The following is a 21,563-nucleotide window of genomic DNA, read 5'->3' as shown; positions in this document are numbered from 1 at the left end:
CCCTCTCTGAGCGCCACCTTGCCTCTGGGAGCCAAGCACCAGCAGCCTGAGGTCCTCTTGGTTTGCCTCTCCTGGTGTGGAAGCTCTCCCTCAAAAACTGAGCCAAGAGTAATCGGGGTGATGAGGTTTGGGGGTGACGGTGGGGTTCATGGGGTTCAGAGCTGACGCCCAAGAAAGAATTCTTGAAGATGTCTTTGGTGCAAAAATGTGATTTTATTAAAGCACCGGGATAGGACCCATGGGCAGGAAGAGCTGCCCTGGCGTCGTGTAGAATGGCTGGTTACCTACCGTGGACTTTGGGGGAAGTAAAGGCAAAAGAGAAGTTTCCAAAGAGTCTTTCATAGGCTACAGACTTACAGATGATTGGAGGCCTAGCTGTTGTCAAGCTTAGGTGGTTTTTCCCTCTAGCAAAGCATTAACAACATTAAGACAGTAGGGAGTCCTTGGAGAAACGTTCCACTCCATACTTGGCTTCAAGTATTTGTCAACGGGGCTGCAGGTTATAAGAAACTTGAATTTTACCTGCTGGTTTCCTTCTTGCCTTTGTTCCCCCTGTCACTGTGGAGGGGTGATGTTGGGGCCCCAGGAAATTGAGTCTGTAGGTTTCTGGAGATTAGGCTATTGATAAGATTGCTGTTTTCTCGTAATTTGCCGAGGTATTTGTAAACTGGTGGAGACTGGAGTTTAACCGTTTGTTTTCGGTCCTTTCCTTTATCCTTGGACAGCCAGGAGCACCTGAGGGATGTCACACATATCCCGCCTGGGGGGTAGGGGTAATGCCAGCTTGTGCTTGGCCCTCAGCTTGCCTTATTGTTCCTCATCAGGGCGCCCCACCCCCCCATATTCTCAGCATGCCGTGCCCGTCCACTTCTCAACTGCACTCACCCGGAACTTAGCCTCAGCAACAGTGGCTAGGGACAGGATGAGAAGTGCTGAGGTCCTGTTCCTCCTGGGAAGAAAGCCCTCTAACTGGGCTCGATGGGAGAGGGAGCCCTATGTTCCTGGATGCAGCAGTCGGGTCTGGAGTGTCTGCTGAGCCGAGAGAGAGGGGAGGGAGGCAGTGGTCTTCGTTCAAATAGCACATATCGCTGCCTTTCTTATCAAATTTTCGTAGATTTTCTTGCGTAGGTGTTTCGTCCTTGGCTGTTTGCCCTTAGAACCATCTCCAGAGCTTTACATGTTTTTGGTTGTTGTTGTTGTTGTTTTAGTTTTTCATCAGTTTCATTGGAGAAGGATCAGTGGATCTTCTCATGCTGTCAGGCTAGAATTTTCTGTCTCTAACTTCTTTATTCTGGAACAACCTTAAAGAGGCTGCTACAGAGCCCCTGGACCAAGGCAATCAAATACTGTTTTGGCCCAATCTAGTTTCCTAATTAACTGAACATAAGCCTTAATACTGTACCTCTTCCAGCAAAGCTACCTGTTCGACTGCTGGGTGTTCGGATTCCTGATTCCGTGTACTCCGTAGCCGAGATGATAATTACTCAAGCCCCTCTGTCTCTGGTCTCCCTGCCTGTCTGTTTGCTCTCCCCTAATTTATTCTGCACACATCAGTCAGAATGGTTTTTAGAAAGGACAGATTTGGTTACGACATTACACCGCTTAAATGTTTGATTGGTTTCCCATCTTACACTGAAGTTCAAAATCCTTACCGTGTACTTTTATTTCTTCCATTTCCTCCTGTGCCCCTCCTTCTCTGTGCCCCACTTCCTGCTGCTTTTCTCCCCCCATCCCACACCAGCACATACTCTAGTCTCACAACTAGCCTTTCCAGTTTCTATTGTGCACTTCCCTTGCTGTGTTGTATTTCAGGCCCTTTGCACCCTGAGTTCTCTTTGCCTTAGGCTTCTCTTAACTTCTGATTCAGTCTTGCTTGAATGTCACCTCCTCTGAGGAGGCTTCCCTCACCTCCCAGAATAGCTCAGGTTCTCCTGTTCTGATGGCATTCTGACACACCTTGTTTCCTAGAATGTGTGTTTTTGATCAACTGATTACTAGCATGGTTATTTAGCCTACGTCTTCCCTGTAGAACACGAACTCGTGAAAGCAGGGATCCTGTCTGTCTTGACCACTCTATGCCCAGTGCCCCTGGCACAGAGTAGGGACTCCATAAATACTGTTGAGTGTGGGAATGAATGCTGTATGCGGGCGGAGAATGCCAGGTATGGGAGGGTGGTCCTGGGGCTCGACGTAGAGCTTGATAGGGGACCAGAGGAAAAGTTCAGAAGAACGCTCCTTGCCACTTACCTTCGTGACTGCAACCTGGTCTTACCCAGGGTCTTCTACCCTTGACACTGTGGTCCCTGAGCCTGCTTTAACTCAGATTTGGAATCGTGAGGTAGGGAATATAGATTGAGACAGTGATGATTTTTATTAAAAAAAAGTAATCAACAACAACAACAACAACTATAATTGCTACTTTTAAGTGTGCTCTTTGTGATAGACATATATTATTTCAAAGCAATCTATATTAATTTCAGGCAGTAGGCACTTTTATTTCCATTGGGTAGATAAATAAACTTTGGAGACGTTAAGTACCTGGCTCAAAGACACATGATGAGTAGAGATTCAAACTCGTGTCTGTTGGGCACCAGCAGTCAAATTCTTAACCTCTGTTCTGTATTGCCAAGGGATTCTAGAGTTCTGTAAGTGATTTCTTGCTGTCTGACGGTCTCCTGAAACTTATGTGAACTTTCATCTGAAGTGCCTTTTGAAACTTCTACCTCTAAGTGCCTCGAGAGAGGGAGGTTTTCTTTTCATCTCTTATCATGAGATCATTGAAAACTAAAATCTCTTCGAAGCTTTCTGTGTTTGAGTAGACTTTCTTACTCTAGACTTTTCTTGATTTTACACGGACGTTATCAGGAAGCCAAACACAACAAAAACAGTAGGAAAAGCCCCTTGACTGTACTAATAAGGCAGCACGTAAACGAAGGTGGAAGAGAACACGCAGGGGTTTTGTCTCATCTAAGCCCTATTTAAACTTACTACCTCTAAAATCTTTTAAGTTGGGAAAATGCTTCTCGAAGGTCTTAGAACCAAAAGGAGGGTAGGTTTGAAACCCTATCTACAGGATGAGGTTTTGGGGAGATAATCAGTGAAAGCACCGACTTAAATTAATAAATGAGAGGGTTGGAGCACCTGGGTGGCTCTCCATTGGTTAAGCGTCCGACGTCGGCTCAGGTCATGATCTCGCGGTTCGTGGGTTCCAGCCCCGCGTCGGGCTCTGTGCCGACAGCTCGGAGCCTGGAGCCTCCTTCGGATTCTGTGTCTCCCTCTCTCTCTGCCTTGCCGTGCTCGCAGGCTCTGTCTTTCTCTCTCAAAAATAAATAAATTAAAAAAAGAGGCTTCTTTTCTTAGCAACGTGGTAACTGCCTTGAAGTCCTCACGTTCTAGAATCCTTGCTAACTGGTCACTGAGAGAAATTCCTCGGATAGATCTTTAAATTAAAAAGCCAAAATTAAATAAAACACCGGGTAAAGTCTTTCTGCCCCCAAAATTGTTCAAAACTTGACTTAACTGAAGATGTCTGATCCTTGTTTAAACTTCACCCTAATTACAGACACTTTTAAAAGTGTATGCGTGCCAGTGCTTAACATATTTATTCATTCATTTGAATGCATAAAAATAGAAACAAAAATGGCGCATCATCTCACTTTCCAGAAGACTTCTGCTGTTGTTTTTTTTTTTCTAAATTAGACTAATATACATACCTGGTAATAAAACGTAAACCATCCAGGAAGATATAAAAAATAAAAGCATCTTCCCACCATCACCCAGTCTCTCCACCAGGTCACCCCATTATTTTTCTTCTGCATCTCTCCAGAAAAACTGTGTGTACCTGCGTAACAAAATATATTCTTGCGAAAAATAGACCAAAGGTATATAAATGTATATGTGCAAATGTATGTACAAAGTATACACACGTAAGAAAAAATATATTCCTTTGAAAATCAAAATATATAAATATATTTGTACAAACGTGTGAGACATATACATAGACATGCCACATTCTTTTAAATTTTGCTTTTTTCATTTTTAAAATGCCTTGGCCATCTTATAAACCAGTAAATAGAGGCCAACTGTGTTTTTAAAAATTTTGACTATTTTTCGACATGATTACAAGCTTATAGGAAAGTCGAAACTAACATACTGACATATGAAGCAAATCACAACTTTTTTTCCCTGAATGATTTGAGAGTAAGTTACTGACCTGATGCCCCTGTCACAACTGAATACTCTAGAGTATGTTTTCCTGCAGAGATGCTGCCCTACATAACCATGATACAGTGATTGATCAAAATCAGAAAAGTAGTATCAGTGTTAATTACTTTTGTCAGATGATTCCGGTTTTGTCTGTAGGAGGACCCAGTTCAGAATCACAGGGTGCAGTTAGCTGTCCTGTCTCTGTAATCTGCTTCAGTCCGGAGCATGCCTCTTGCACTTTGTGACTGTTACACTTGACAGTTGCAGGCCAGCTCTTGGGTAAAATGCCCTCCATGTGGGTTTGTGTGTGATGTCTCTTTGTGATTAGACTCCGGCTCCGCATCTTTGGCAGGAAGGATGCACCGTGTGTGTGTGTGTGTGTGTGTGTGTGTGTGTGTGTGTGAGATTGCTGATGATGTTTGCTTTATCGCTTGATTAGAGTGGTGTTTGCCAGGCTTCCCCTCTTTAAACTTACTCCTCTTTCTCTTTGTAATTAATAAGTATTTGTGAGGAGGGACTTTGAAACCGCGTACATATCCTGTTATGCACTAAACTTTTAATTAATTAGTTAATATCTATATGGATGTAGGTTTCTGTGTTTTTCAAGGGGTCGTTACTGCTGTTATTTCTTTTGATGCTCAAGTTTTCACGATTTGGCCAGTAGAAGCTGGCTTATGTGTCCCCTCCCCTTTTTAAAAATAAGCTCTACATTCAAGGTGGGGCTTGAACTCACGACCCTGAGGACAAGAGTTGCAAGTGCTGCTGCTGAGTCAGTCGGGTACCCCTGTCCAGGTCCTTTTGACACGTCCCAATTATTCTTTAGGCCCTTTTCTTTTGTGGGGAAGCAGGAGACCAGAAGATTTACAAGTGCGTCCTGTGCTTTGCATGCCAGCCCTGGAATCAGCCTTTTATCCAAAGAGCCCTGCTTTCCTAGAGCACAGACTGGTATTTAGAAACCAAGATTTTGGTGTTAGATGTGTTCATTGATATTGGGGCACTGCTGTTCTCAAGCCCTCTTAGAGGACTGAGCTACATACATACGCATTTCCATTTATTTCTCTATCTTTTCGTAGGTGGAAAATCTGAATTTGTATCAATAGCTCCAGTTCAGCACAGCACCAGAGGGTGCTGAGAGATGTTACATCTCTCCCTTTTTGTGTGTGTAACTCCTTTATCCAAGAGTGAGAAATCCGGCCTCGATTATTAATATATTTATTTATTTGGTTAATTCCCCGGATGTATTCACTTGCTCATGCTGCTACCCACCCGCTGTCTGTCCCCATCCTCTTATCACCCTGCTTGGGATCTGACGCCTCCTGTCGGGCTGCCCCATCATGACTTTTCAACTCACTGTGTGTGGGCTCTGACCCTGTGCCAGGTCACGTCTCCAGGGGTGGGGGTGGGAGGGGGCTTGACTCCCCTTGCTGGGCCATCCCCTTCAACCCCACCATGGGTGTCTTCCTCATTCTGCTCAGGCTCTGACTGCATGTGCCAGGTCACCCCTTCGGGAATACCCTCCTTACTTTGCTTGGGCTCTGATGTCTCACGTCAGGCTGCCCTCGCCTCCCGCGCGGTCTCCCCCCTCTCTGCACCTGACCCTGACTCCTCGCACCAGGCACCCCCTCCTCATGGATACCCTCCTCACCCCACATGGAATCTGACACTTTGCACTGAGCAGCTCTCCTCCACAGACACCCTCTTCACCCCGCTTGGGGCCACCATGGTACCACTCCTCCCACCAAACTGCTGTTAGGACCAAAAAGAACGTGTGGGTATTCTGTTTCTCCAGTTCTTTCATATTTGAGAGTGTCTGCCTGCTGTTTCCATATTTCAGCAACATCTTGGCTGGATAAAACATTTCTGGGGTTTCGCTTTTCCCCCTTAGAACTTTCTAGACATTGCTCCGTTGTCTCCTGGCGTTAAGTTTCTGTGAAGAAGTCTGAGGTCAGCCTAAATGGTGTTCTATCCTCTTGCTCTTCCCCCAAGAGATTTTTATATTTCTGCCCGTCGGTGGGGGGGGGGGGGGTTCAATAAGGAAACAGAAATCACACCAAGTATCATAACAGAGTTTATCCCAGAGGATTGCGAAGTAGGTAACCGAAGTGGCAGGTAGAGAACGCAAAGGTAGCAGTCACAAGAGGCAGCCGCTACCCTCTGGACTGACTGGGAGACCAAAGGGAAGAACTTGGAAGTGTTAAAACAGAGCTTGGAGGGGAACCTCAGACCTCGGGGGGAGGGGGCTTTGGCAGTCTGGTGCTCGTGTTTCTGGAGTGGTGGGTGGGGAGAAAGGAGGCTGGTTTTATGAATTTGAAAAATTGCAAAGCAGACCCAGTGGCTTGTGGAAGAAACAGCTGGGATGAGGCAGCGGTGGGTGGTGCTGACAGGAGGAGGAACTCCAGGAGAAGGCGGTGAGAAGCAGACAGGACAGTGCAGCAGGAAGGAGACAGGTGGGAAGTAGTTACCCCCTAGCCGTTCAGTCTCTTCCCGTCATTCCCTGTTGGCAGAACCTGCCCCAGCTGGCAAAGGAGAAATGCGGTTTGCAGGGTCCCAACTGCATCATCACAAAGCTGAATATGGGGACTGGCCTTGAGGTTGAGACACGATAGCTTAATAACTGGAACAGCACTTTAATTAGAATATACATTGATCTTGAGTGCTTCCAATCAATTTTTTCCCTGGAGCCTAGTATACTCTTAGTCTTCATATGCTACCCAGCCTTTTCAGGAAAATTCTCGTGTCCTTTAAAAAAACCTTTTTTCTTTTACTGTTTATTTGTTTTTGAGAGAGAGACAGACAGACAGGCAGACAGGGGGCAAGAGGGCAAGGGGCAGAGAGAGACAGAGGCAGAGAGCAGGCTCCAGGCTCTGAGCAGAGCCTGACGCAGAGCTCAAACCCACGAATCATGAGATCATGACCTGAGCCGAAGTTGGATACTTAACCGACTGAGCCACCCAGGCACCCCTCTTGTGTCCTCTATTTTTGCAAATATTTTCTATTTAATTTATTGGGTGCTCAACCTCAGAATTACCAATTTTCCTTTGATTGGGTTATCTTTGTCTTCCATAACTGTTAGCTTTTTCTCTAATTGCTTTAATCTCTGAGTTTTTCTTCCCCATCCTCCATGCTTTTCTATTTTTTTTGTTTCTCTTTAGTTTTTTTTTCAATTTGTTTAAATTCAAGTGAGTTATCCTAAGTTTAGTATTGATTTCAGGAGCAGAACCCTGTGGTTCATCACTTAGATATGACACCCAGTGCTCATCCTAACAAGTATCCTCCTTAATGCCCATTCCCCTTCTAGCTCATCCCCCCCCCCCCATCCTCCCTTCCAGCAACCCTCAGTTTGTTCTCTGTATTTAAGCATCTCTTATAAAAAAAAAAAGTCTCTTATGGTTTGCCTCCCTTTCTGTTTTTGTCTTATTTTTCCTTCCCTTTCCCTGTATTCATCTGTTGTGTTTCTTAAGCTCCACAAATGAGTGAAATCATATATTTGTCTTTCTCTGACTTATCGCACTTAGCATGACACACTATAGTTCCATCTACATTGTTGCAAATGGCAAGATTTCATTTTTTTCATTGCTGAGTAATATTCCATTGTATATATGTACCACATCTTCTTTATCCATTCATCAGTTGATGGACATTGGGCTCTTTCCATCCTTTGGCTATTGTCGATAGTGCTGCTATAAACACTGGGGTGCATGTGCTCCTTTGAATCAGCATTTTTGTATCCTTTGGATAAATACCTAGTAGTGCGATTGCTGGGCTGTAGGGTAGTTCTGTTAAACTTTTTGAGGAAACTACTGTTTTCCAGAGTGGCTGCTCCAGTTTGTGTTTCCACCAACAGTGCAAAAGTATTCCCCTTTTTTCCCACATCCTTGCTAACATTTGTTGTTTCCTGAGTTGTTAATTTTAGCCATTCTGACAGGTGTGAGGTGGTATCTCATTTTGGTTTTGGTTTGTATTTCCTGGATAATGAGTGATGTTGAGCATCTTATGTGTCTGTTAGCCATCTGGATGTCATCTTTGGAAAAGTGTCTATTCATGTGTTCTGCCCATTTCTTCACTAGATTATTGTTTTTTTGGGTGTTGAGTTTGCAAATGACATATCAGATAAAGGGTCACTGTCCAAAAACCTCCATACTTTTCTTAGGCGTTGTCTCTATGTCAGTAATGTAGTTTATTTATTTTTTTATTTTTTTTAATGTTTATTTATTTTTGAGACAGAGAGCATGAATGGGGGAGGGGCAGAGAGAGAGGGAGACAGAGAATTGGAAGCAGGCTCCAGGCTCTGAGCCATCAGCCCAGAGCCCGACGCGGAGCTCGAACTCACAGACCGCAAGATTGTGACCTGAGCCGAAGTCGGACGCTTAACCGACTGAGCCACCCAGGCGCCCCAGTGTGCTTTTTAATAATATCGATTCTATTCCTTGCTGTTTCTGTTGAATATATCATCTCCATTGTGATCTTATATGGTCCTCAATTTGTTTCCTTAATCTTTCTTCCCCTGTAACCTTCCTTTATTTTAATGCATGCTTTTAGTAAGTGCTTCTAAAGAGTGAAACTATTTTGAAGAGTTTCATCCTACTTTTTGAGTAATGTTCTGTTCCAGGTTGGGGTTTTGGTCCCTTCTTTGCATTTGGTTTCATTTATATACTTATGCTACGCTTTGCATGTGTGGTTGCTATGCCGTTGATTTGGGTGGCTAAGTCCCGACATTATATTTGTCTGACATAATGGCAGCTGACTGTATTCTTCATCATGATTCTGTTTTCAAAAAGGGAAATTACGATTTTCATCCCAAACTCTATATATTCACTCATTTCTTCATCTTCTCTTAATTCTCTTTTTTCTCTCTCCATCCCTACCTCCTTAATACCTCTCACTCTTCTTTGTTCCCAGATTCTTTTTTCCTCTCTCACTTTTCCATGTTCTTTATCACCTTTCCAAGTATATTTTCTGCCAGTTTTCTTCCTTACCAAAAACCTGAGTTTCCTAGGTCAATATTTTGTATAAGGACAAGCATAGGCTTGTTTGTGAAGTCAGCGTGTACAGGTTTTTTAAAAGGCGTTTTAAGGAATTGATGACTTTTTGGCCATATCCAGAGATACAGAAGCCCTACCACAGATGACACAAAATCTCCAAGATGTCCGTAAAGAAACGGGAGGTACATGTTAAAGTAAGATAAAGTAATATCATATTAGAGGTTTTGTGTCTTAAGTCCCCACCGGTCTAACTTGCAAACTTGGCGGGAACTTGGCTGAAGATGCTTGGGGCATTTTTTCCCCCCTCCTCCTTACCCAAATCCAAATCCAAATCCAGAATCTTACCATGCTCTGGCCTGTAAGGACGGGGAACTGTTGTAAGGAGAGTGCCTGAGCCTAAATGAGGGACGCATGATGGATAGACTGGGTCCTTACTGCTCCAGACACATGGAAGGAGGAAGTGGAGCAGGACAGCCATCACCATGGTCTTTTGGCACTCACTGACCCAGCCCAGTAGGGGACTTGGGCCAGTCAGCCTGACTCAGGGGAGTAGTAAAGTAGGTTGGAAAAGAAGATGTCAAGGGTAGTCTTGAATGCATCTCTTTCCTTAGAGCCCCACGGTCCTTGTGTGATCAGACTAATAAAATATTGTAATATGGACTCCTTATTAGCCTTTGACTCTATGGCCACTGAGCCATACACAAATCTGTCTCTTATCGATAAGAGTGGGGAGTTGAGAGAAATGACCTCCATGTTTATTCTGAAGCCGTAGTAATTAAGATAAGGTAGGGGTGTTAATGTGATAGACATTCAGACCAATAGAAGGCAACAGAAAGCCCAGGAAAAGAAACATACGTGTACGGAAAACTTCATACGCGAAAGTGACAACAGCGAAGACCATTAGGGAAAAGTACGGAAAAATAATTTTCCATATAAAACTTAGATCCTTACCTTGCAATGTAGCCAAAGACATGAATTCCGGGCAGATTACTGTTCTGTGAAAAACGTAACTTTAAAACTTGTAGTAGAAAACTAAGGAGTAGGGGCCTTGGAGCAGAGATAGATTTCTTTTAAATAAGAGTTGGAAAACCACAACTCTATGCCCTAAGCAAATTTGTTTTTTATGTTTTTAAAAATGTTCATTTCTTAGAGACAGAATCTGCAGCAGCCTCTACACTGACGGCAGAGAGCTCGATGTGGGGCTCGAAATCACGAACCGTGAGATCATGACCTTGAGCCAAAGTCGGACACGCAACTCACCGAGCCACCCAGGCGCCCCCCCCTCACCCCCACCCCCCCAAGCAAGTTTAAAGGACAAATCACAGAGACACCAGGGGACCCCTTTGCAGACTTCTGGAGATCTCTCTGTGCAGCCAGCCTTCTTCTCTGGTGTTCTTGTCCCATAAATTTGAACTGTGGTGGTCTCCTGGATGCCAGCTTTTTTTTTTTTTTTTCCCTCAGCCTGGACTATTGGACTCTCTTTGGGTCTCACCTCCCGGTATTTGGAGTTGGGAGCCGACCCCAGGCAGTAAGCTGGGCAGTCACAGAGTATACCTCAGTTCATCTCTGCCTCTTGGGAATCATCCTCTGGCGTGACCTTTTCTCCATTATTTTACCTACTTTTGTCTGGTGTTCTAGTGATTTAAGGGGGGAGGGGAGTAAATCCGGTCTCTCTTATTCTGCCACGGCCAGAAGTGGAAGTAACCCTACCATCATTTTTGTAAAGTTTGAAAAGCAGAACAGTGATACAGATAGATACACAGACACAGACACATTTAATGGGAAAAAATGAAACGGCATAAAAAATGCCTAGGGCAGCTGAACATCAAATTTGAGAGAACGGGGTCTTAGAGGGAGAGGTGGGAGAAGGCTACTCTGAAATTAAGGTGACAGACCATAATGGCAGAACTTTAGGATTCTTTGAAGCTTCCTAGGAGGTCCATGGAAGTTCACCATGTTATTCTGTGCAGTTTCTGTGTGCGTGAAGTCTAAGAAAAATGGAAAGGTATACCAAAGGGAGACTAGGTACAGAATATTAGTTCCAGAGCATCCCAGAGAGATGAAGAAGTGAAAGAGAGTGGTAACTGTGTCTGGAAGCTACCTAAGCCAGAAGGCACCGTTGGTGGGGACAAAATCGCAGCCACGGAGCTGGTGCATCTCCTTTCCTCACCACCCGGGTCTCCGGAAGGCCTGTGATTTCCCTGCTGGTGCTTTCCTCCCGGTACTTTTCTGTGATGAAACCCTTCAAAATCTCAGCTTCCACGAACACCACGTTGCTGAGTCACCCATCCACTCACCTCTGGGTCGCTCCCCCTCGCTCCCGAAGACTTGAGCTCTTGGGTCGTCGTCACGTTCTCTGTTGTCCCCTCGGATGGCCTCTCTCCGACTTTGGCCTCTGAGTTTCTCGCACCACTTTCCTCCAATGAGCGTCTCCTGCTTGGAGCTTCGCGGTGGCCTCTTGACTGGTTTCCCTGCATCATCATCATCATCATCACACCCCTCACCCCGCTCCAGTCTGTTCTTTGCACGGTAGCCGGCAGAGTGTCCTTTTAATACAAGGTCGTGTCCTTTTTCTGCTCCAAATCCTCTGGTGACTCCTGCCCCTGCCCACCACTTGGGCCTCCTCGACCCTCCTGGAACCTGCTTGGCGTGCCCCTGCCTCGGTTGTATCCACTGCCCCCTCTGCCTCGCGTGTTTCTACTGCAGCTACCCACGTGGCGTGTTCCTTTCCTCAGCTTCTGTGGCACCTTCTCCTCAACTGTCCCCTTCTTCACGAGCCTGCCCCTGACTGCTTTATTTAACACTGTACTCACATCCCCACAGATCTTTCCGTCTCTTCCTCTGCTTTCTTTCCTTCTCCCTGCCACCTATCGGTATGCTATACTTTATGTATTTACTTTGTTTATTGTCTGTCTCTCTCCACGGGAATATAAGGTCCTTGAGGACAGGGATTTTTACGTTTTACTTATTGCCGTAATACAAGTGTCTACAGGTGCCTGGGCGGCTCAGTCGGTTAAGCATCCGACTTCGGCCCAGGTCGTGATCTCGCAGCTCGTGTGTTCGAACTGACGGCTCAGAGCCCGGAACCTGCTTCGGATTCTGTGTTTCCCTGTCTCTCTGCCCTTACCCTGCTCGCTCGCGCTCGCTTTCTCTCTTTCTCTCTCAAAAATAAACATTAAAAAGAACATAAGTGTCTAGAACAAGAGCCTGGCACAGAGAAGGTGCCGTTAGTGGCTTTGGGGATCCCTGTCGCCGCCGTTGTGGGGGAACTTAGAGAGTGGGGGAAGGATGCATTGCCCTGGGTGCCATCTGCTCATGCTGGCACCTGTAGCAATGGCCATCACCTGCACTGGGCTTTGAGTATCAGCTGTGTGGGGTCCTGAGATCCCTGAGATCCCAGCTGTGTGACTCCTTCCACTCCTTCGAGGGTCTCTCCGTGACCCCTCTGCTTCTCCTGGGGACACACAAACCATTTGGTTGCTCCCGTGCCACGAGGGGACACAGCAACACTTCAAGGCTGTCTGAGGCTCCATCCGCCGAGGTGCTCCACGAAACTCTTCCTTGCTGGGCTCTTGTCTTTTCTGGGGCACAGTTCTGGCTCTCAGATCCCACAACTCTGCCTGGACGTTCTATTGCCTTTGGCTCAGGGAACAAGGACTTTCTCTCTGGGACCCTGTTGACATCTTTTCAATATTTTCCCGTGCTTTTTTTTCCCCTTTTCTGGATCTCGCTTTTTCCCTTCCCTCCCCCAGGCTGGAGACTTTTTTCCCTGGTGTGGCGAGGAGGGCCGTCTTGCTTTGGCTCATCTCCTGTCCAAGTTGTGAATCCGTCCCATCTTTCTAAGGGCCTGGGCTTTTGAAATCTAAAACTAGGAGGACAGGCCCTTTCTTTCTGCACTGGGCTCTCCCCTTCTCTTTGCTGAGTAGATGCTCACTGGTAATAACCGGGATGCTTTTCTGGAAAGAAGGGGCATGGGAGAAAGGAAAGGCTAGGGCAGGGGAAATCGTGAAGTATTTAAAAAATACAGTCCCGCCATGTGACGATAATACCGACAACAATAATGTTGTCGTTAACGTTCACCGGAGTCGTCCGAGTGCTGTCCGTATGATGCCTCCATTAACCATCACAGCGACTCCATGGGTATACGTTCTCATGCCTTTTTTTTTTTCCCCCATAAAGGCAAGTTGAAATCTAGTGAGGGAAAGGGATTTGCTCAGGTCCCACATTTGGCAAATAACGGACCTGGGCTTTGGAAGCAAGCCTGCCGTGCAGAAGGCTGTGCTTAGCCACTAACCTCCTGGCCCCTTGGCACACCGCCCCTCTCCCCCCACCGGAGCCTCGGGACCCTGGGCCATGGAGATGGGGGGGTCGGTTGATTCTTCCACGCTCCTGGCACTCATCCAGCAAGAATGGCACTGGCCTTTCTCGTCCCTCCCTGGCCGGGCAGACGGGTCTCTCCATGGTGCTCCTGTTGTCAGCCTCTTCCTGGAAAGCTGGCGTCCCTCTCTGCTTCAGGCCCACGTCATTTCCCGGGAGGTGTCCGGTCCTTCTTCCCCCTCCCCCCTCCCGCCCCCACTCCCTGCTTCCCCTTCCCCCCCTCCCTGCTTCCCCTTCCCCCCCCTCCCTCCACCTTCCCTCCTTCTTCCCTTTCTCCCTTGGGTTTGGCTTTACAAATAAAACATAAATTTAGCTCATACCACAAAAAGGGAAGAAGAAGCGATAAGTATAAGCAGCACACAGTTTAAAAGTAAACACCCTGCCATTGGGGCCACAGGCTTTGCAGGGAGGGTACCGAAGGTCTTGAGGTCTCTGGGCTGTCCTTCTCCACCTCCCAGTGAGGCTGAACAGAGACCTCCTGGCCTCTCCCCCCAAACAGCAGTGCCTTTTCCAACAAGCAGAAGGCCTGTGGCTTCAAGAGGCCTTCCCAGCTCCATACTATCTCTGTTGTCAAGGGCTGTTCCTTTGGGTAAACGGGCTAACTCTCAAAATCTCCAGTATCAGACTCTGCTGTCTTAGTATGACTTGGCTCATCTAGCTAGCTCAGGTCAAGACTCCTAGGGGGCAGTGGGGAGGGAGGGGAGGAGACTTGGAACATGGGGTGGGGGACTGTGAGAGGGCTCTGGGCAGCCGACCAAGGGTGCCGTGTGTGTGTCTGCAGGTGAGGACTCCATCAGCACCCTGGGCCTGATCCTTGGTGTGGGGCTCTCGCTGCTGCTCGTGTCCGTCCTGGGCTACAGCCTGGCCAAGTGGTACCAGCGTGGGTACTGCTGGGAGGGTGAGTGAGCGCCGGACCCTGCCATCCCAGCCCCTCCTCTCCTGTCGCAGTGGGCAAGTTCGGGTGCGGCTGCACACCCTTCAGCGTGGCATCATGCAAAGATATTTCCTGTGGTGGCTGCATTAGTTGAAGACTTGAGTGGCAGTGGCTGAGCGCTTGAGGAGGGGGGTGTGGGGTACTGGGCTTTTATTGAGGGAGTGAGGGCTCCTCCTACCCAGCGGGTAGCTGCCTTTCTTTTCCCTCAGAGCCCACAGGAGTCCATCCCCAAGGCCCGTGTGAGGCCCGAGGCCAGGGGCCCCACTCGGGCTCCTTGTGTCTCTTTTCCCCTGCCCGTGGGTCCTGGGCACCCCCCTCCCGAGTTTGCTTCAGCTTCCCTGGGAGTCTCCTGGAATTTGCTGCGGGACCCCCAGCTCTGAGCCACATCTGTGCTACCCACAGGACCGGGGAGAGTTGGCAGGGCATGCGGGAATCCCCAGAGGGAGAGAACATTTCTCAGGTCTGCAGCGGATGCCCACAGCGTCCATAAATGTTTGTTGAGCACCTACTATGTGCCAACGCGCTTTCGCCTAATACGATTTTCTTTAAAATTCCATGTAAGGATGGGATTCTCAGTCTCTGGTTTTTATAGACGAGGTGGAGGGCCGAAGTCACAGGGTTAGAGACAGGCGTAGTGCAGGTTCAAGCCCAACTCTCCTTCTTTTGGACTCTAAGCTAGGACTGTCTCTTTCCCAGGGTAATCAGTACTGGTAATGGAGGGGGGGATGCCTAGCGGCAGGATCTGCCCCCCAAAACTGGTGGTTCTGTCTGGGCAGATGGGGTGCACCAATGGGCGTGGGGCCCTCCCACAGCATCCTGAGGTCCAGCCCAGCCACCCCCCTCCTCCCAGATGGGGTGAGGGAGCACCAGATGTTCTCAGACAGCTGATGGGCAGGTCTCCCTGGAGGTACTAACTCTCTCTTTTCTGCCTGTCTTCCTAGGGCCTAATTTTGTCTTCAACTTGTATCAGATCCGGTAAGTAGATCCACGGCAGGGGTGGGGTTAGGTACGGAGCCAAAACTTAGGGTTTCTCTTCCTTGTCCCTTCCCCATCCCCCTAAGCACACCAGAGAAAAGGAAGGAGCCAGGGTCTGTTTACAAAGTGTCACGAATGAAAACTTGAACTTGGACCGGATTATGTAAGACCATGCTGATGGTGACCCTCTTAGCATTTACCCCCTGGCAGGGACCAGTCATCCATTCCTTCATTCACTCATCATTTATTCAGGAAGGATCTATTGTCACAGGGGCTGTGGAGTTAGTGTCCAGGGGTACAGTGAGCGTGGTCTCTGTCTTCAGCCATTTCACTGCTGGTGGTGGACACAGGCCTGACTACAAATCAGATAACCTCGGGCACAGTGTGACGTCAAAGGAAAGGAACAAATGAAGACCACCAGGGATTTAGGGAGTGGGGGTCAGAAAGTCCTTCCTAGCCGTCTTGTCCACTCTCTGCCACAGGGCAGGCCTCCTCCTCCTCTGGCCCCAAGTAATGGTCCTACTCCTGTTCTGGAACGTAAGTCAGTCTGGGAGTCACTGCCGGGAAGTTCTTCCCATGCGCTGGTCTAGGGAGTTGTGGTCCCAAGGAGAGATCAGGTTCTCAGCCCCCAAAAGCCGATCGGATCATCTTTCTCAGGAACCTGAAGGAGCTGGAGGTGGGTCCACCCTTCACCATCAGTGGCCACGTCAGCAGTTCAGATGGCGGCTACGTGAAGTTCTCCGACAGGCTAGTCTGATGGGGGAGTGTCAGCCTCTGGAGCCCTGGAGAGGTGAGTGGAAGGTTGGTGAGCTCCTGGGTGAATCTCCTGTCCTGGTCAGTTCCACAGATGGTCCAGGCACCCAAGCCTAGCACCAAGCACTGCTCGGAAACCAGGAGGTGATTGCCTTCATCCCTCCCCACTTCTTGAGGGGTGGGGTCTCTGGGAGGTGACCTCAGGAACCAAGGCCTAGCGTCACACTGTCCCCACCACCTGCCAACACCAGACAACTCCTTTCCACCTGTGCATTCAACCCGTGTCCTGCCTTCCCTTCCTGGGGAGGTTCTGTTTCTAATCAGATGGCAGCTTCTAGAGTCAGGAGAGTCAGGCTTTCTATCTTAACTCTTTGCTCTGAGCCAAAGGTTCTAGATGGTCACTCTTTCCAAGAAGCACCGCTCCAGAGTGTCATTTCTGAACTGAATGCCTAGGAGCCATCTCTGCTTCGTAGCTGGCTGGCCCTTGGGTCGCATCTTCCCTCCGCCTGCCTTCAAGCCCCTCCCCCTCCACATTGCAGTTGCTTTTTCCCATCCACCCTCTCCCTCGAGCAGTTCCTCATGGACCCTCCCCCCCCTTTTTCTCTTAGCTTCTCTTCCTGTCTGGGAAAAGCCTCGCCTGGTGCAGTGGTTTAGAGGAATTCTTTCCAAGCCTCATCTCTTTGTTGCTCTCCCTTTGCTTTTTCTGCAGGAGGAGGCTCCTGGCTCAGCACCTGCTCCTCCGGGGTCCCCGGGCTACTTTTACCCTCCTAGGTCTTCAAGGTCTGGCCTGGTCCCCTGTTGTGGACAGTGAGGAGTCACTCTGGGTGCACCTGGGAGAACCCCCAAGAGGGGTCTGGGCTCTGGAGACAGTCTGGTAGAGTAGCAGTGGCTTTCTCATACAAACCAAAATGGCAGGCATTGCCTAAGAGTAAAGACTCCTTCCTAGGTGTCCCTGGGGTTCCTGAGCCTGTGGAGGGGTTCCAGGTGTCCTGGAGAACAAAGCCCTCCCAGCTCAGCCCTGTGTGACCAGGGCCTGCAGGCCCAGAAGGGTGCTCTGCATGGGGCGTCCCCAGTCACTTCCCCTTAAAGGGCTGACTCCAGAGGCCGGAAAACCAGTCAGATCTTCAACAGGCAAAGTCATGTGGGAGTGGAGGTGATTCCAGATACTGTTTTTAACCTTCCTACCATAAACCAACTTCCTCTAACAGCTGAAGGCTGAGCTTGGCCTTTGCCCTGCCCTTCCCCGCTCTGTGCTCAGTTCTGGTGCTTTTCAACCCTCCCGTGCCCCTGTCCGCCACCTGGGTCTGTTTTCCCTGCTGCTGACCAGCCACCGTGCCTCCCAAATAATTTGGAGGTCACTACTTAAAATAGTCTAGAAACATGATCTTACTCGATTTTCTAGGCTCCTGCAATGGGTGGGCACGCGTGGGTGGTGGAGAACTCTCCCTGTGTTCTGCATTTCCTGTGCAAGGCTTGACCTGTGATGGGGAGGGCAGACCAGAAATGGTAGGAGTCGGGGAGGAAACCAGGCGAGGCTAAAAACAAAAAACAAAAAACCCAGCTAATGCGCGAGGGAAGTCACGAACCAAGTGTAGGCCGATGGACGGTAGAGCTGTCTGCCTTGGGAGTCATTACTTGTTCCTCTGGTCTGTGCCCTACTCGACCTGAGGTGGAGGCTGCCCTGGGGTGTCTTCTTAGCAGGCCTTTAATGCAGAGTCGTTCAATCCAGAGAGACTGAGCTCCTGGGGCAGCTGTGGACAGAGCAGAGCCCGAGAGAGGCCCTGCCAGTGCTGAAACCTGAGTGAAAACAACCTGCCGACGTCCCAGGACCAAGGCCAATACGATGCCGGAGCCCAGGACAGTGATAGGCGAGGAGGAGAGAAGTCATATTATTCGTCTTCCTGTCCTTGCTTCCTCAGGGCATGGTTTCTTTCTTGCTTTGGGTTCTAGCCGATTGAGAAAGAAGGAAGGAAGGAGAGGGGGCATTACCAGCCCCTGTGCCCTCCCTCCCTGCCAGGATCCGGGGGCCATGCTCTCAGCGTAGCCAAGCTCTGACTTAGTAAACCAGATCTCTAGATTTGGAGGTCTTGATCTGGGCCCCAACTCTCCTATCCCTGAGTTGGTGAGAGTCGGGTAGAGCCTTCACAGGCTTTGTGTCCCTCTCTCCCTTGAGGGCTTTATGGGGAGAGCGGTGGGAGAGCAGTGAGGAGGTTTGGATGGGCTGACTTTGACATCCTTCTTGGGTTTCAGTTCTGAGGCTGGGCCCCATTCCTGAACTCATGGGGCGTCCAGCCTCAAAAACACTCTCGACAATGCCCTGCTCAGCATGGATCCTGGGTGTGCAGCCCGTACAGGTCCCTGAATGTGCTCAGGGCCTCAGCAACCTCAGCAACTTTGGGGAAACATGAAAGGATGGGGCCTGGGGCCCAGGCGGTCCTGCCCCAGGTTTGGTGGCTTCAGGTAGGGAGGCAGGAGCAGCTGCTGAGGGCTGGGAGAACGCAGGGTATTTCCCATCCTTGGGAGCGGAACTGAGACCGGGCTACTTCCTCTTTTAGGGTCCTCTGACGTGCTCCCTGTCCCCTCTGCCTCCTTCTTGTTTTCCTGACTTCCGCAGTCCTCCGGGCTAACACAGCTTTAGCCTTGACCCCGGGCCTCACCCAAGGATTTGACCTGAATTTTTTGAGAGCCCTGAAGTGGCGGCTTCCAGCGTATTCAGGAACGATTAGGGAACAGATGCCTGGAAACCTAGCTACTGGTCCGGGTGGGCTGGGCACTCAGACCCATGGCCCTGCCGGGGCCTCCCCCACAGCCTCCTCTTCCTCTTGACGATCTTTTCTGCCAGCCCCAAGAGCCAGGATGCAGTCAGGAGAGCCAGCAGTTCTATGGGCTGGCCGTTCCCGGTCCCTCTGCCACCCTGTTCCTCTTTAGTGCCTTTGCCAGGGCTTCCGGAAATGTCTTCTCCCTCCCTGTGACCCCCTCTTAGCCACAGCTAGTCTCCAGGGTTGCCTCAAGTGTCCTCTTCCCTGTGGCTTCCTTCAGGATTCCCGGCTCATTGTCACCCGTTAGATCCTGATGGGAGGTGGCCGTGTGTCCTCCAGCTGTGCTGTTCCCCAACCGGGGTGAGCCCTTTGTGGGCAGGGTTATTGTCCCATAGGTCTTTAGTAACTGCCGGAAATAGGCCACGTAGGAAGTGCTCCAGAATACAGTAGGAACCCCCCAGTGTGGCTCCGGAGGGCTGCCTTGTCCTGGAGAAAGACGCTCAGTGACCGGAAGAGCCACACTGCTTGCACTGCACAATGTGCAGAGGACAAATTATCTTCACGCGCGTCGCTGCGACTTAAACCCTGTGGCAGCCTTGTGACGTGGGGAGTCTAGTAGTGGCCGCATACTGCCTCTGGTGACACTGAGGCTCAGAGAGCTAGCCTGTCTTACCCGAGGCTGCACAGCTGCTGACTGTCCCGGAGCCTGAGTAGAGTTTGAGGCCTCACAGATGGAGCCTGACCCACAGGCTTAGTGGGCTGACGAATGAACACTGTCGAACAGGGTCCAGCCCTGGCCTGCCCTGCCGTGCTGGGTGGGGCCACGGGCTTGTCACTTCACCATGGATCTGTGTCTCTGCATCTGGAAGTCGAGGGGATCGGACTATTTCTCTAAGGCTCTGCTCTCTTACCTGAAGGAGCAAAAGGATCGTCTGTTTTTGTTGTTGCTTTTCTCTCTGTGTTGTGTCTAGAGTGAGACCTGGTACATAGTAGGTGTTCAATAAAAGATGCAAATACAAAGTATATAGTTCTGATTTTCTAACTTAGGAGGTGGGCAGTAAAACGTGACTCCTGTAGCCCCTTTAGACTCCAGTGGTCTAGGATCCAAAATATTACTCAGCCTCTGACCAGCATCTAAGACTGGACCATTCCCAACCGAAACTTCTTTATCAGCAAACTAACATTTGCTGAGCACCTGTGAGGGCGGGCAGGGGCTCTGTACGCACAGTCTCCCTTCGTCCTCACAGGGGAGGGAACAGAGGATCAGGGTCTGGTGAAAGGATTTGCTTAAGGCCAAGCAAGAATGTATTTTCTTTATAATCCTTTGTCAGCCACTTTGAGCCTCGGTCCAAGCTGGCAGCTTCCCTGAGTCCCTGGTCCCCCGGGAAGCAGGCCCCTCCCACTAGCTTCTGATCTCTTTCCCGAGTCCTCTGGTGTGGTGAGAAAGGGCCCTGTCTTCAGCTCTGAGCTTCTCATTGGACCCATTCCTTAGTTTTCCTTTTATTTTTTTCTTACACCACCCCCCCACCCCCAGCCTCCAACCTCAGCCTCCAAATCATCAAATTCTGCCCCTTCTTTATGCCAGCTCTGTTTTCACTTCCCCACTGGTGGGTCTTGTTGTCTTCTCAAATTTAATTACAAATACTCTCTGGCTTCCTTAACTGAATTATTGATTATTCCCTTCTATTCATTCATTCATTCATTCATTCATTCATTCATTCATTCATTCACACAGCTTCTCTAATAGGCCAGGAACTGTGCCAGGCACCGTGGGGGCCTCCCAGTCTCTCTTGAGATTAGCTGAGCTCCCCTCCTGTTTGATGGGTACTTTGCCGCAGGCAAAATTCAGGCCTGACACCTTTTCTGAATTTTCTGTGGCAGATGTATGGCTCTGGCCATAGCCATAGGGAATATTGCTCAGTCTTTTTGGGGAACCTTGAGCTTGGCTTGATCCCCAGTCTAGCTTTGGGTGCTCTAACAACCAAGGCTTTTGATTTTCTTTGCTCGTCCTCAGTCACGTGCAACCCTGTGGCCATCATCAGGTCCGGGTCTGGACCCAGAGCACACACGAGTGGTGACTTTGTCTGTTTAAGGGCTACCTTAAGGAAGGGTCGAAACCAGGAAGAGGCTGGGCAGGTGCGGAGGGGTCTCGGCTCCCCTCTAGGTTCTCTCTCAGTCATACTGATCTTGCTTCCATGCCAGTGGCCATGCGGGGCCAGCTTCTGTGGTGCTGTCTCTCTGCCCCAGTGGTATGAGAACCTCAAAGTGGGGGCACACGGGAGTATCATTACCATATTTAAAAAACTGCTTAGTGATCAAAAACTGTCTAGAAGCAGTGGTATTTAAGCAGATCTGGTACAAAACAGGAAGCCAGTGGCCTGGTGAATTCTCACATTTGGGGACCAGAAGTGAAAATGTTCTGTCTGCCCAGAGTAGCAAACAGGCCAACAAAACAACAGGTGGGGCAGTGCTGGATGTCAAGGCCTTGGTGGGCTCCCTGTCTCCTGGATTTTTTCCTGCAGAGCCGTGTGTGTGTGGTGGGGGGTGGGTGTCTCCCCACTCCCCAAAGCCTAGGAT

At 49.3% G+C, this 21,563-nt stretch overlaps 1 protein-coding gene across 1 annotated transcript in view; it reads left to right on the top strand.

Annotated features, from left to right (window-relative positions):
- SMIM35 (small integral membrane protein 35) overlaps positions 1–20,009 on the top strand; it is a 51,052-nt gene extending 31,043 nt beyond the window's left edge. Inside the window, exons 3-5 of the mRNA XM_058690424.1 lie at positions 14,347–14,463; positions 15,441–15,474; positions 16,132–20,009. Of these exons, the coding sequence (XP_058546407.1) occupies positions 14,347–14,463; positions 15,441–15,474; positions 16,132–16,231 (251 nt within the window). The 3' untranslated portion in view covers positions 16,232–20,009. The remainder of the gene's footprint in view (positions 1–14,346; positions 14,464–15,440; positions 15,475–16,131) is intronic.
- The last annotated feature ends 1,554 nt before the right edge of the window (positions 20,010–21,563 follow it).

This window comes from Neofelis nebulosa, chromosome 10 (assembly GCF_028018385.1).
Source record: "Neofelis nebulosa isolate mNeoNeb1 chromosome 10, mNeoNeb1.pri, whole genome shotgun sequence".
Lineage (NCBI taxonomy): Eukaryota > Metazoa > Chordata > Mammalia > Carnivora > Felidae > Neofelis > Neofelis nebulosa.
Note: the sequence above shows the minus strand (reverse complement) of the source record. Positions and strands in the feature narration are given on the sequence as shown.